Here is a 15046-nt window from a genome sequence, read left to right on the forward strand (position 1 = left end):
GCCCATATCAGGGGTAGGATTCAGTCGATTCGGACAAACTCCCTCAACCGGTAGTTGCAAGAACTCGCTGGCCCCGCTCACCCTGCCCCTCTCTTGAGTCTCCACGCGGCCCATTCATCATGCCAGGTAAACGCAAGGCCTGTGTGGAGGCTCTGGGAGGGTGAAAAACAGGCCTCCTGGATGTTCTGGGGTGTGTGCTCCAGAGCCTGGGGAGGGCAAAAACACCCCCCCCTCCCATGGTGCAGCAGGCCCAGTAGGCCACGCCCACCCAGCAACCGGGCAGAGAACCGGTTGCTAACATTTTTCAATCCCACCCCTGGTCCATATGTAAGAACCCTGATACTAGTCTACATACTTTGCGTTGCTGGATACTATCTACCTATCCCTAATAGAAGTGCCAGCAGAAATGGCTAAAACAATTGGATTCAACTCACATACAACTGTAGATAAAATAGATGAGATCATTGTTATTCTTATGATGGCCAATGATTTCTATTAAGTTTTTTTTCACTATGTAAAGGTAAAGCTGGTCTCAAGTTGAGTTTGACTCCTTATGATTCTGCAGATACAACCATAATTTCCTGCTAATACAGAAGTGATTTTTTCAAGCTGTTTTTCTACACCCCTACACCTTTAGTATTCCGTAGTGGATTCCCATTCAACCATTAACCAGATCTGGCCCTGCTTAGCTTCAAGCAAAATGCTGCCATCTGGTGATACTGTTGCTGCTCTGCATGTCATGAATTTGGTCTTGACACCTATATTAGCCATAATGATTTATCATACAAAGATACAGGAGACAAAAATGTATTTCATAATTAATTTATTCAGAATTAATGTCCTCAAATAAATTACCTATATTTTACAAAAAGTAAAAACAACTGACACAAACAGTACAAGGAAATTTGAGAAAATAAAGATAACCAGGACTAAATGGAAAAGGGGAGTCAGTTCAACCTGAGATAAAAACAGGGGTTTAAAGAACACAATTTGCTTCTATGAGAAAGTTACCATTTAAAGTTCAAACTTTATGAACAAGACAATTTATCATAGTAACTATCTGAACCATTTGAAATAATATGAAATTACACACACACACACACACACAAACACAGAGAGATGATCAGTCTTCCAGTAATGAGTGTTCAGAAAGTTATGGCCTCAAAATCTGAAGGTTCCAATTAGATAATATATTTATAATTATCTGTAAGTGCACGTACATATATTTGAAATATTTTTAAAAATCACATTACATGGTTTTAATCATGTTTTAACAAGAAATTTTATCATGACTTGTCATCTGATTTCATTGATGATCCTAACTTCTATCAAATAGAGGTATTTCCTTCTTTGTACTATGCATAATTTTATAGATTTAGATTGTCCATTTCATTTTGTAAAATAAAAAAAAATCCCACTATTCTATCTTTTTTGAATATGAAAGATGTGGTACTTCGATCATTTAGGTACTCTTTTTACTTGTCCCCCCCACCCAGTCAAACTTTACAGAATAAGTGAGTAGAATATTTTTTAAATTAAAACAAATGACTGAAAATCCCTTCCCCCAAAACTGATATTTGTAATAGGATTTATATTTTATTTATTCATTTAAATTGCAAACAACGCCTGAAGCAAAAAACTATATTCCACAATAATTATAACTAAAGATTGGAATGTAAATTTTGATTTCCCCCCCACCCACCCCCGAACAGTCTGCAGGTGGAATGTTTATCATTTTCCAAAATATATGAATGTAGTATATGCAAATGTACCATCAGAAAGGTATCATTGCACTAGTCCTCTTAATTGCTTCATGACCTGCTATATAAACATATCTTTCCAGAAATCCATACATTATTATTTCCAGATAATTACCTGTAGTTCATTTAAAATGCAAAAACTTTTTTAAACTAAAAGTGTTGAAGAAATTTAAAACTTTAGCTTTTACATTCTCAGATATGAAGTACAGGTAGCCCTTGACTTACAACCAAAGTTGGGGCTGGAACTCCTTCTGCTAAGTGAGGCAGTTATTAAGTTATGGCCAATTTTATAACCTTTTCCCATGGTCTTTAAGTGAATCATGTGGTTGTTAAATAAAACTGGCGTCCCCATTAACATTGCTTGTCAGAAGCCAGTTGGGCAGATCCCAAAGTTGATTATGTGATCACAAAAGGATCCTGGTACTGTTGTAAATACATGCCAGTTGTCAAGTATCCAAATTTTGAGCACGTGAATGCTCTGACATCATAAATGTGACATAAGTAACTTTTTTCAGCGCTGTCATAACCTCGAATGGAAGAGACCTTGAAATTTTGTTCTCTAAAGCTATAATGAATTTCTGTCACATTCCAATATAAATTATTCAGTCAAACTATAAAAAAGCTGGCATACTACTGAAGCTCTCTATTATGTAGTGGCAAATAGAGTCAACAATCCTTTCAGAAAGGAAACTATTTCATTGCCTCCTAGCTTGGATTCTCCGTAGACTCGATCCACAAATGATATTGGAACCTATTAAATGAAAAAATAAAATCATTTCAGTTATAAGAACCAATAAAAATATAAACAGGAACACTTCACCTCAAGATTCAATGTTTATCTACCAACATGTAATGGAATGTCTTTTGATGCAGAATATGAAATGATAGCTGTCTCACATTTAAATATGCTTAGAGAACATTTCTTACAAAATCATTGTTGCAAAACAACCTACCCAGAACCTGAATATGAAGATGGCATGCACTAGAAGTCTAAAAAAATTCCACCATATTCGGGACTGTTTTTCTCTCTCTGATTATTATGCTCTTTCAAACACTGCCAACAACTCTGTTTACTCAAGCTGCAAATCATTTAATTTTGATAGTTGCTTCACTATAATCTGTACTGCTTATTTTAGTACTGTTTTATGATGATATAATTGTAATCTTTTAAATAAATTTGACAAAATAACCAGGTTCCCTTTAAATCTATTAAACTATCCATATCTTCCTTATGTTGAAATGAAATCCATCTTTCTTATTTTGAAATGAAATTCATTATTATTGCTACAATACAGAATAACAACTTCGCACTTTTCAAAGGTACCCAGTATATATCTTACTGAATACAGTATCCCTGTGTATAATAGAACAAAGGTATATATTTTAGTATTATGGCGGCTAGTATATCTATCTTAAAGAAGTATAGATTCCCAGTTTAGTGGTAAATTCATATAACCTTGCGGAAATTACTCTTTTTCTGATTTTTGCAGAACAAGGTCATATAATGTCTCAAAGGGCCCAAAGGAACTATAAAACATTCTTACTCTCAAGGGATATTGACTTGCACTGCTTTCTTTTTATAGCAAATATCTGAAGTAATGCTTTTGTGAAATTACACAAGGTTTCAATTCACTAACTGTTCATTAAATATAGACAGAACTGTTTTTGTAATATTTTAAACTACAGTTTATTTTCAGTACAGCAAAACAAGAATGGTAACATTTCAGCATGTAATATGTTAAAATTCTCCAAAGCCCAAATTCAGCCTTTGGAATTCACAGGAAAATCCAATTAGGAATTTTCAGTAAGTATACACCACTAGAAATCAACTGGCAAACAGAAACAGAGAAAAAATTCCTACACGCAAATTTTTCTGCAAAACATATATTATGTTTCTATGCATATTTATTTTTGGCAGTGGAAATTCTAATGAAGAATGCTTTGTAAATCTTCTGTTGACACATAGCAGACATTGGCATAAATTCATAAACAAGCATAGCTAAAGGATTCAAGAATCCCAGGGCATCTCTCAAATTGGAATGAAAGGTATAGAATTTTTACAATAAATAGGATACCCAGACATTGCTAATTTAACAACTAGCAAAGTAATCTACAATATGTAATACAGATGAAGCCCCAAGATACTAAACATCTTGATGGACTTCAGCCAGTTGGGCAGAAGTAAGTAAGGAACTGTGTTTCACTGCTGGTTATGGGGCAAATCAGAGAACCAAGAACTCATTAGAACATTTTTTTATCCTTTCCCAAATTGGTAAAAAAATCTGGCTGTTTTAAAAAGTAAGTTTTTATTGCTTTTGCTTTTGCACTCTACATTGCTAAGAGTCTAACAAATGCAAAAATGATATAAGAATTTTTAATAAATAAAAATAACTTCTCTATAGAAGCAGTACCCACTTCGTGACCTGAAACTTGGTGAAACTTAACAAGTGATAAAATATTAGACAAAGATTTATTAGGCACAATACTAGGCCCTTGGTAATTAAAATATGGGCCCTTAGAAATTATGCTTTTTTAATATACCATGGCAAAGACATGAATAACTTTCACCTTCAATACATGACTAGAAATGAAGCTATCAGACCAAATTTACCCTGATGGCAGGGTAATATTAGAGAGGATATATTACAGTTAATTGTAGAAGCTATGGCTCAGCAATGGCAAACCTTTTTTGGCTTGCCTGTCATAGGTGGGGGGAGCGCAGGGGGGTTGTGTGCAGGAGTGCCGCAACCATAATGCAATGCGTGACACCCCCCCCCCCCCGTGCACATGCGTGCACTACAGGTGCGACCTTCCATTTTTGCATACTCTTTTCACCCTCCCCAGGCTCCAGAAGCTTTATAGGAGCATGGGGAGGGCGAAAACAGCCCCCCCCGCCCCCCCCCAGAAGCCCTCCGGAGGCTTCAGGGACCTTCAGGAGGCTTCCCTGAAGCCTCCGAAGCAGTCAAAACAACTCTCCGAGCAAATCAGAACTCACTTCCGGTTTGCTCAGAGGGTCGTTTTAAGCACTCCAAAGGCTTCAGGGACCTTCAAGGGGCTTCCCTGAAGCCTTTGGAGTGCTCAAAATGACCCTCTCAGCAAACTGGAAGTCCGTTCCCGAACTTCCGGTTTGCCCATAGGGCCGTTTTTTTGCGCTCCGGAGGCTTCAGGGAAGCTCATGAAGCCTACAGGGAGGGGGAGGCTCTTTTCGCCCTCCCAGGCTCCTATAAAGCCTCTGGAGCCTGAGGAGGGTGAAAAATGACTTTAAAAAAGGCTGAACTCAGCTGGCCAGCGCACGCATGCGCGCTGGCCAGCTGACAGGGCAGTGCCTTGCGTGCCCTGACAAATGGCTCCGTGTGCCACCTGTGGCATGCGTGCCATAGGTTCGCCATCACTGTTATGGCTGGAAAGGTGGCATGAGCCATGGTGGCGCAGTGGTTAGAGTGCGGCACTGCAGGGCTACTTTTGCTGCCTCCTGGCTGACTGCAATTTGGCAGTTCGAATCTCATCAGGCTCAAGGTTGACTCAGCCTTCCATCCTTCCGAGGTTGGTAAAATGAGGACCCAAATTGTTGGGGGCAATATACTGACTCTGTAAACCGCTTACAGAGGACTGTAAAGCACTGTGAAGCAGTATATAAGTTTAAGTGCTATTGCTATTAAGCTTTTCTTTGAATTTAAGTGGATACCTTTCTCATCCCCTGCATCTTTAAATGATAGAAGAAATGTTCACATTATAACAGCACCTCTTACTTGATCATAGTTATTGACCGTCAGGTTCATCATCTGATTAACTTTGTGATGCTTTGGCCAATTAGCAATTGTGTTTAAACTACTGGGTAAATCAGTAATTAAGATGTTAATATAAGCTACTCATGCTATAAGATCTTATCTGAATCCTCAGTGTTTTTACTTGTCAATCAATTCACTCTAATAACCAGAAGGTAAACTTTGAGCACAAAAAATGTAAATGTAGTATGTTCTTTATGCTTTAGATTCTTAGCATACCTCTCCAATAGAATAACCCAATTGTCTGGCCCGGACAATCATTTCCATTTGGAAAACATATCCTTTTGAAACGCATTTCTCCATCAGTTTCTGTAGAACCTCTTTTCTATATAACCTGAAATTTAGTGCACATAAAATGACAATGTTTACAACAGCTCAGTTAGAGGCACACACATTTTCAAGTAATAAATAAGTAGTAAAGAAAGAATAAATAATAGCAATAACCTATATGCAGGGGCCTCCCAGATGTTATCTAACAGTTTTACAGGTTCAGTAGATCTCTTTATCAATCTCAGACTGGCCATTATCCTGAAGCATTCTTGCTCATCATGAATTGTTATGTGCCCTTTAGAAACCAGCTTACCTGAAGCTTCCTGTTAAGTCTGATGCACCTGGCCGTAATAGAACTTGAGTTAAAAAGTTGGCACCTCGGCTGCAAAGTAAGATACAATGTTTTAATATGCAAATCAGAATTTTAAAATGAACAATTAAACCATGTTTTAAAGATGTTTCATTAAAGGATCAGAGTAACATAGTGATAGTTTACATTAACAAAATATTTTTAAGCCCAACTCTGCTGCATCCCTGAAATATACGGCCCAATGCTAGTTCAATGTTTTGTTTCTTCCAAACGGGATGGAGACATAAATGTCTCCTACCATTATTTTCTGCAATTAGTATATTAGTATTTTGAGGTAAGGTGTCTCTAATCTAGATAATATTGAGCTGAGCTTTCAAGAATGTTTGAAGAATATGGTGTTCAGTTTCAGAATATCCCATGTGGAGAATATGTTTATGAAATAAAAATGGATAAAAAGATGTGTAAGATGTGTAGCTGGGCTGGATAGAAATAAGAATTTTTTCTTCAATGTTCTCAGAATTAAAGAAATCTTTTTAGAATCTGTGTCTGGCAACTCTTTCAGAAACGATTCAGAGAAAGAAAATGGGCAGTTTCATGAGATGCTTTTTGCTAGTGGTACAGGGCTATAGATGAAACACTGACCTGATCAATTTTCGTTTTAGATCCCATCCATGCACACCTCCATTTCCTTTATATCGAGTCCCAGACACAATATCAAAATTTCCTTCTTTCTGTTTTCTACAGAAATAATAATTGGGTAGAGAAAAGAAAGAGTTTTTTTCCCTCTGAATTACAAACCCACATATTTAGTACATCAATAAAATCCAGAAACAGGGAAATACACCAATGATACTAAAAAATGTAATGTGCAATACAAAAATAAAACAAACTAAAAATTAATACTTTTTCATCTTCAAAGTATGGTTAGAGCTAGAGAATAAAACTATGATATTCTTTGAGCAATGCAGGTATTTGATAAGCAATTTAAATGAGCACAAAGTAAATAAATAGAAATCTACAAGCAAATACACAGAATATTAGGGAATTATGTTTGTAAATAATGTTATTTTTTATTATGACCTATTTATCAAACTAGTTCAGGTATGGCATGCCACCTCATACTCCATAATTAAAAGATTACAGTAGTGTGTAGATTGAGATATTACACATTCATACATTTTTCCTTTGACTATTTCATCAGCTGTGGTGGCCAAAAATCCAAAGGAATGGCAGCACCTTTTCTGATGAACCATTTTATTGAAAGGCCAAAGTTCTGATGAACTGTAATTCACTTCATCAGATGTATGACATAGTTAAACTGATGTAGGATTTGAAAAAGGCTATGCACTAGGTGAGAACAAGCAGTTACTCACATGTAGATTACATGGAATTCACTTTATAAGAACCTTGCCAATTATATATCACATTAAAGTGACATGAACATAGTAAACTATAACAACAAATAAGAAACAGAAGAAACAACATATTTTCAAAATTCCTAGTATTCCAACAGGTCCAAAGTGTTTGTGAACCTTCCTTACATTTTTGAAACAAATGATTTATTCCCAAAACTCTCTCATGAAAGAGTTCAGCTAAAAACTCTTGAATGGGAAGTAATACATCATATTATGTTGCAAAGCTATGCAACACAACTGCATTATCTTCTACAGTGCAGTTTTGTAACAGCATGGTGTAGATTTCCTCTGGTATTCAAGCTTATTGTCTATCCCTACCAAAAATAAACACCACAAAGGGGTAATAAATTATAAGGCCTGGCTTTAAATATTAAAAATGCTACTCACTTGATAAACTCTGGAATAAATTTGGGCTGCAAGGAGAAAAAAAAGTTATGAGGAAAAGCAATAAAAACAAAAATAATAAATGATTTTTAAAGAACATAATAAATAGTACCGAGACCATCAGATTGAGAAAGTTTGGGAAAATGAATGGGTTAAGATCTTATGGGAAGTTAAATTCAAAGAGACAGGCATTTTATTCATAACCTAATATTGGCCTGTACCGCTCAGTCTAGCAGAAGGGACATGCTGTGAGCTCCATTAGTCAAAAGGTTTCAGCTGGCAGGGTCTTAGAAGGAGAGCTTTTTGGGCCATGGCCCCGCTCTTTGAAATAGGTCTTCCCCCACCCTTTTAGCCTTCTGGAAGGACATTAAAACCTAGCTCTGTCTGTTGGCCTGGGGTCCTGATGGGGGTGGTCTTTGCTGGAGGTGAAGGATACTATTGTACTGGTTTTGCCTTTTGCCTCTTATTTTCTGCATCTAATGTTTTTATATGTAAGATTTTAATTGTAAGCCTCCCAGAGTTACTTTGCAGAGTGAAATGGGCAACATATTAATTCACTTTGTGCTTGATTAATTAAATAAAAGTTATTAAAAAGAATAAAATCTGATTCATTGATGCTGCTAGGTAATGCTAGGATTGATTATGCTAGATTATACTAGGATTGAGGAAAAACAATCAAAAAATAGAAAATACTAGGATTTGCAGATTGTAGTTGAACATATATGGAACAAGTAATCGCTTGTTATTAATTTTAATTGGAGTTCTCAAAGTAATATCTAAACAACTTCCCGTGATATCTGGAAGTACTAAATCTTCTAGGCCTGAACACCCTAATTTTGAAAACAAAAACAACTGCTTGGACCTCCCTATAGTCTTATATGCCACTTTAATCATTCTTGGGCCCTTGGTTAGGACTTGAATTTTAAGTTTCCACTTGTCCTAGATGGTGAGTCTAACTGTAGATTACCCATGCAAAATAATTTATTAAATTTATATCCCATCTAATTTCCAATGATTCAGGATGGTTTACAATTCTAAAACATTTAAAAACAAATAAAAGAAAATAAACCTATAGAGCAACAGAAAGGAAGAAAGAGCCATCAGTTGTCCTTTCCAAAGGATTGAAGAAAGAGCCAGATCTTTAAAGTACTTCAAAATACAGAGGGTGGATAATCAAGGCAAATGAAATAAAGAAAATGTTTAAGAAGAAAAAAATAGAGGAGAGCAATCTTACATGGTGTGAGAGATCAGCATCCATAATAATAATGAAGTTTCCTGTGGCATGTTTCATTCCATGAATGTAAGCAGTTCCTGATGCAAACAATATAAAAACCATGACTCCCCTCTCCTTTAACAATCATGTACATGAATAAAATGTTTCTGACATTAAGTCAAATAATCTCATCTCTATGTATCAAATATGATAGTTTCTTCCTATCTCATACAGTCTGACAAGAGCTGGGTCCCATTGATTAAACAACTTGGTAGGGACCTTGTCTATCTTGGGCATCTGCCGTCTGGAATATCCTCCCACCAGAGATTCATATAGTTCCAATCCTAGTCCAGTTAGAACAAATGGTAGACCTCTTGTGGAAAATTTTGTTTTTGTGTACAGACTTTTAAAAATGAATATTCTGGTTTTATTTTTGTTGTAAGCCAGCCAGCTCATACAGGTGGGTGGGGGTGGTGGGAACCTATAAACTCAATAAAAATATTTTTAAAAAATATTTCACTATGTAAGAATCCCATTATGCCTATCTTCTGTTTATATATCTACAAAATTAACACTTGCTACTTTTCATGTGACTATTAATTTCTTACATGATATCGTCATTAATTCTGAGTAGCAACAAAACTAATTTTGTACGCTGCCAAATGAGTGTGTATATTGTCTGCTTTTCTGGTTCTCAAAAAACAATGCATGGAATTAGCAGCAAAATTAGATTCTGATTTAAATTCATTTTTGAAAAATAAAGTCGACTGAAGGTTAATGTACAGTGGTCTCAATAAATTGATACAATATTGTTAATCATCTCATTACTGACTACTTACCCAATCCAAGTTTCTTTGCTCTGGGTCTCAACAGCTGTAAAGTATAAGTAAACACACAAAAAAGATGAACCATACTAAACTCTGACTAATGATCATGTACTTCCAATAAAATTTCATTATTGCTCTTTTGCTCTTCCTCAAATAGAACTACTATATAATTATAATCTGTATTTCCCCCACATTTAATTTACCTAAAGTAAACCTACATATTTCCCAACATATTTTATATGATTCCCTGAATTTAGAATGCATAAGAAATACTTTTACTGTAACCTTATAATCTCTCTGTATTTAAATATAGGTGGACTTATATTTAGGACTAGCTGTCTTCCACTCCCAGTTCCTGCAAGTGAAGTACCTATTCCAAAGAAGACTGTCCCAATAATAACCATGACATATACAATCAATAGGTAGTCTTCAACTTATGACCATAATTGAATTGGAAATACGATCATTAAGTCGTGCTGGTCATTAAGCTGGTTATCCTGTGACTGACCTGATTTTACAACATTTTTACAGCAGCGAACACAGTGGTTATTAAGTGAACATGATAGTCATTAAGTGAACAGCATACTAGTTAAGCAAACCCATTGCCTACCGTGGGTGTTCTTTCTTTAAAGAAACTGGAATAAGTGAGGGATGACAAAGGGGGGAAAAAGTAACTTACAATTTTGTCTGATCCATAAATCTTTATTAACTGGTCAGCAACTTCCTGCGTCCCATCTGGGCTTCCATCATCTATAATTACAATTTCGAACTCATTCCCACTGAAAAAAAGAATTATTTTGTAAAGTCAGGTCCAAAATGGAGCCAATTTCTAAAGGTGGAAAGAATAGAATAGGAATAGAATTAGAATAGAATTCTTTATTGGTCAAGTGTAATTGGATACGCAAGGAATTTGTCTTTGGTGCATATGCTGCTCTCAGTGTACATAAAAAGACAAGATACATTCGTCAAGAATCATAAGGGAGAAGAATCTCCAATGGTTTCCCATTGAAAGCAACTGTAGTCATGAATCCTATTACATTTATTTGGAAAGACACATTTACTGTAACATATTGTTTAATACCATGTTTTTTCTTGGTAATAGTGCTATGACAACAGTACTGGACCTAGACTCGAGGCCCTCGGCTCCAAGCCCCAAACCAACAGCTTCCCTGTTCACATACAAAAGTCTTGCGGGGGCTGCTGTTCGGATGAGTCTTCCGCGTTCAAGTTGCAGTAAATCAAATCCAGCCCAAGTCAGTAAAGTAGCCAAGGAAATATCTATTTTAACAGTAACAGAGTTGGAAGGGACCTTGCAGGTCATGTAACCCAACCCCCGGCTCACCGCCAACCTTCTGATCGTCGAGCTCAACGTCTTAGCCACTGAGTCACCAACCCATAATGTTCGAGGAGCTGGGAACACACTTACAAAGGCTACCCGTCCCACAGACCGCTCCCCCGCTGCTCTAGTCACCTTTCCTCGAAGCTCTTCACCAGCAGCCAGACCACCAGGGGAAGATTCTCGCGCTCGTTGTAGGTGGGCAGCAGCACCGAATACTTGCGGGCCGCGGTCGCCATGACGGAGCACGCGCGCGCGCTCGCACGCTCGCGCTCAACCGCCCACCGCGCCTGCGCGTTAACCGCCAGCCGGTGGGCGGGGAGGAGGGGGCGTGTCTACGGCATGTCTCTCGGAGTCGGAAACGGAAGGAGGCCGCGCTCGCCGGCGGAGGAAGAAAGCCGTTGCGATGCAAGCCGAAAAGGCCGCTCGGTTTTCCCGCGAGGAGGACTCGGCGGATGACGGAGGCGGCGATAGGCCGGATCCTTCCGCCCTCACGGCGGGACTGAGCCGGCTGGATATCCAGCGCTACTCGCGGCAGTTGGTGCTGCCGGAGCTGGGCGTGCGCGGGCAGCTGCGGCTTTCCTCGTGCGGGGTGCTGGTGGTGGGCTGCGGAGGGCTGGGCTGCCCGCTGGCGCAGTACCTGGCCGCCGCGGGCGTGGGGCGCCTGGGTCTGGTGGACCACGACGTGGTGGAGCTGAATAATCTGCACAGGCAGGTGCTGCACCGGGAGAGCCGCCTGGGCCGCTCCAAAGCGCACTCGGCGGCCGCCGCGCTGAAAGAGCTGAATTCCGCCGGGAGATACGAGCCTTACGAGCTGGCGCTCAGCCCCACCACCGCCTTGGATCTGATCCGCACTTACGACATCGTGGCCGACTGCTCCGACAACGTGCCCACCCGCTACCTGGTCAACGACGCCTGTGTGCTGGCTGGCAAGCCCTTGGTCTCCGCCAGCGCCTTACGCTTGGAGGGCCAGCTGGCTGTGTACAACTTCCAGGGTGGGCCATGTTACCGGTGCCTCTTCCCCAAGCCCCCTCCTCCTGAGACGGTCACCAACTGCGCCGACGGCGGGGTCTTGGGCGTGGTGCCCGGCATCCTCGGCTCCCTGCAGGCCTTGGAGGTGCTCAAGATTGCCTCGGGGATGGGATCCTCCTTCAGCCGGTCGATGCTGCTCTTCGATGCGCTTGAAGGACGGTTTCGCCACATCCAGCTCAGGCCCAGGGATCCCAAGTGCGCCGTGTGTGGGGACCGGCCCTCCCTGACCACCTTGCAGGATTATGAAACTTTCTGTGGGTCTTCAGCAACCGATAAGTGTCGCACGTTGCGTGTACTGTCCAGCGAGGAGAGGATTTCTGTAGAGGAATACAAGAAGATTCTAGAAAACCAGGTTGCTCATGTGCTGGTGGATGTGCGCCCCGAAGTCGAAGTGGAGATCTGTCGCTTGCCCAAATCCCTCCAGGTGCCTTTAAATAAACTAGAAAGAAAAGATGAAGAATGTTTGAAGTCTTTGTACCGGAAAATACACGAAGAGAAGGAGAGGACCAATGGCACTGAGACTTTCCCAGTTTATGTTGTCTGTAAATTAGGAAACGACTCTCAGAAAGCTGTGAGAATATTGCAGGAACTGCTTTATGATGAACTAGGCTTAATTTCAGTTAAGGATATCAAAGGAGGACTCATGGCATGGGCTGACAAAATTGACCAAGATTTTCCTCAGTATTAATGTTTTTTTTAAAATGCATTTTAATAATAATAATGAAAATGCATTAGTTTTGCTTGGTTTTTGGAAAGGGGGTTATTGTTATAACAAGGTTATAACATTGTTATATGTTCATTTGGTTATCTCTGGAAATCTCATTTAGTTCTTTGAATAAATACTTTTTAAAAAGTATTTCTCAAGAGTCCTAGGTTCCACAAGAATTTGAGAGATTAATGGTTGATTTGGATATAGCCAAGGGCATCTGTTGAAGAAAAGGCAGGACTTGTACTGCAAAAAGGCACTACAGCTGCTATTTTGTCGCAAGGAGTTCCAGGAACATTTTATGGAAAAAGTTTTAGAATTCTTGCTTTAAGTAAGTCACCCGAAGCAACTTGGGTGGGAGAGAAAATAACCCTCTCCTTGTAAAGAGGAAGGCATATGAAAGAGGGGAAAAAAGTTGTTCTTCAAGTTCTTAAATAATGAACAAATGAATACAATACATACTAAAGAGAAGTCTGGATGGAATGACACTGTTTCACATTTCATTTCCCTTTTGTAGCTTGACCAGTAATTATATTGTACTATAGCAGTGATGGCGAACCTTTTTTGGCTCGCGTGCCACAAGTGGGAGGAGTGCAGTGGGGTCGAGTGTGGGCGTGCCGCACCCATAATGCAATGCGCAACCCCCCCAGTGCGCATGCGTGCACAACGCACGACCCCCCCCCCATTTTTACATGTTTTTTTTGCCCTCCCCAGGCTCCAGGGGCTTTATAGGAGTCTGGGGAGGGCGAAAAGAGTCTCCCCCGACCCCCCGGAGGCCCTCCAGAGGCTTCAGGGACTGTCCGGAGGCTTTCCTGAAGCCTTCGGAGCGCTTAAAACCACCCTCCGAGCAACCCGGAAGTGACTTCTGGTTTGCTCGGAGGGTGGTTTTAAGCATTCCGAAGGGTTCAGGGACGGTCCCTGAAGCCTCCGGGGGGGCGGGGGGAGGCTCTTTTTGCCCTCCCCAGGCTCCTATAAAGCCTCTGGAGCCTGGGGAAGGCGAAAAATAGCTTTTAAAAAGGTGAACTCAGCTGGCCAGCGCGCGCATGCGCACTGGCCAGCTGACAGGGCAGTGCCTTGCGTGCCCTGACAAATGGCTCCGCGTGCCACTTGTGGCACGCGTGCCATAGGTTCGCCATCACGGTACTATAGTATATACAAACCATACAAAACATGTATTTGCATAAATACAGTCCAATACTCCCAGGACCAAATACTGCTGATTTAATTGTATCCTTCCTTGATTTCCTGTTGAATCCAAAGGTACCATTCTGTGTCTTTTAATATTGTCACTTTATATTATTAAATTATACCATAACTTTCATTAGCACATTAAGTTATAGTCCTTGAGTACTTCCTTTTTTTTAAAAAAAAAATCTGCATTGATATGATGAGAACTCATCAGCAGAATTGGAAGACCAGTAAACCACCTCATGAATTACTCTTTAGCAGTTCTTCGTTAAGAGATGCTGGGGCTTCAGATATCAAAATCTCTCTTCAAAACAAAAAGCAATTGATAGTCTCTTCCGAAACAATTTGAGAATGGAATAGAATCTTAATTATTGTCACTTTAAATGTACACTAATCAGCAAACATTAAAATGAAATTTTGTTGCATTCAGCTCTCCAAAGATAACCATTATGCGCGCGCGCACACACACACACACATACACAATAGAAAAACATCAAAGTTTTGTTCAACTATATAGATATACATGGTGGGGGGAAAAACCTGAGCATACAAGATGGCATAGGGAACAAAGCGGTTATGGAATCTAGTACTACTTCAAAATGATCTAAATTCACTGATGAATAAATAAATGAGTAATCTATACTCTGTTGGCATTAAATTCTATACTTTTAACTATACTAAATATTTTAGAGATGTAGCTGCCTTATAGTGCCTTTTATATAGGGAAAGGGGTACAATTATACTTCAGCAATTAATATTTAACTAGGATTGAGTGATTTTGAGTTCAAGTCTGTAACTGAATTATGATTCTCACTTTATA

The 15046-nt window shown here is 39.5% G+C and overlaps 2 protein-coding genes across 2 annotated transcripts; one reads left to right on the forward strand and one right to left on the reverse strand.

Moving 5' to 3' along the window:
* Positions 1-806: 806 nt before the first annotated feature.
* Positions 807-11617, reverse strand: DPM1 (dolichyl-phosphate mannosyltransferase subunit 1, catalytic). Its single transcript, XM_081948090.1, has 9 exons — positions 11436-11617; positions 10644-10743; positions 9977-10010; positions 9159-9235; positions 7928-7953; positions 6768-6863; positions 6129-6197; positions 5765-5879; positions 807-2511 (listed from the first exon to the last, which is right to left on the reverse strand). The coding sequence occupies exons 1-9, from the start codon at positions 11537-11539 to the stop codon at positions 2407-2409; spliced, it is 726 nt and encodes a 241-aa protein (XP_081804216.1). The 5' UTR covers positions 11540-11617; the 3' UTR covers positions 807-2406.
* A 36-nt stretch (positions 11618-11653) lies between these two features.
* MOCS3 (molybdenum cofactor synthesis 3) lies at positions 11654-13340 on the forward strand. Its single transcript, XM_081948089.1, has one exon. The coding sequence runs from the start codon at positions 11707-11709 to the stop codon at positions 13018-13020; it is 1314 nt and encodes a 437-aa protein (XP_081804215.1). The 5' UTR covers positions 11654-11706; the 3' UTR covers positions 13021-13340.
* The last annotated feature ends 1706 nt before the right edge of the window (positions 13341-15046 follow it).

This window comes from Natrix helvetica (genome assembly GCF_964273705.1).
Source record: "Natrix helvetica genome assembly, chromosome: 3".
Lineage (NCBI taxonomy): Eukaryota > Metazoa > Chordata > Lepidosauria > Squamata > Natricidae > Natrix > Natrix helvetica.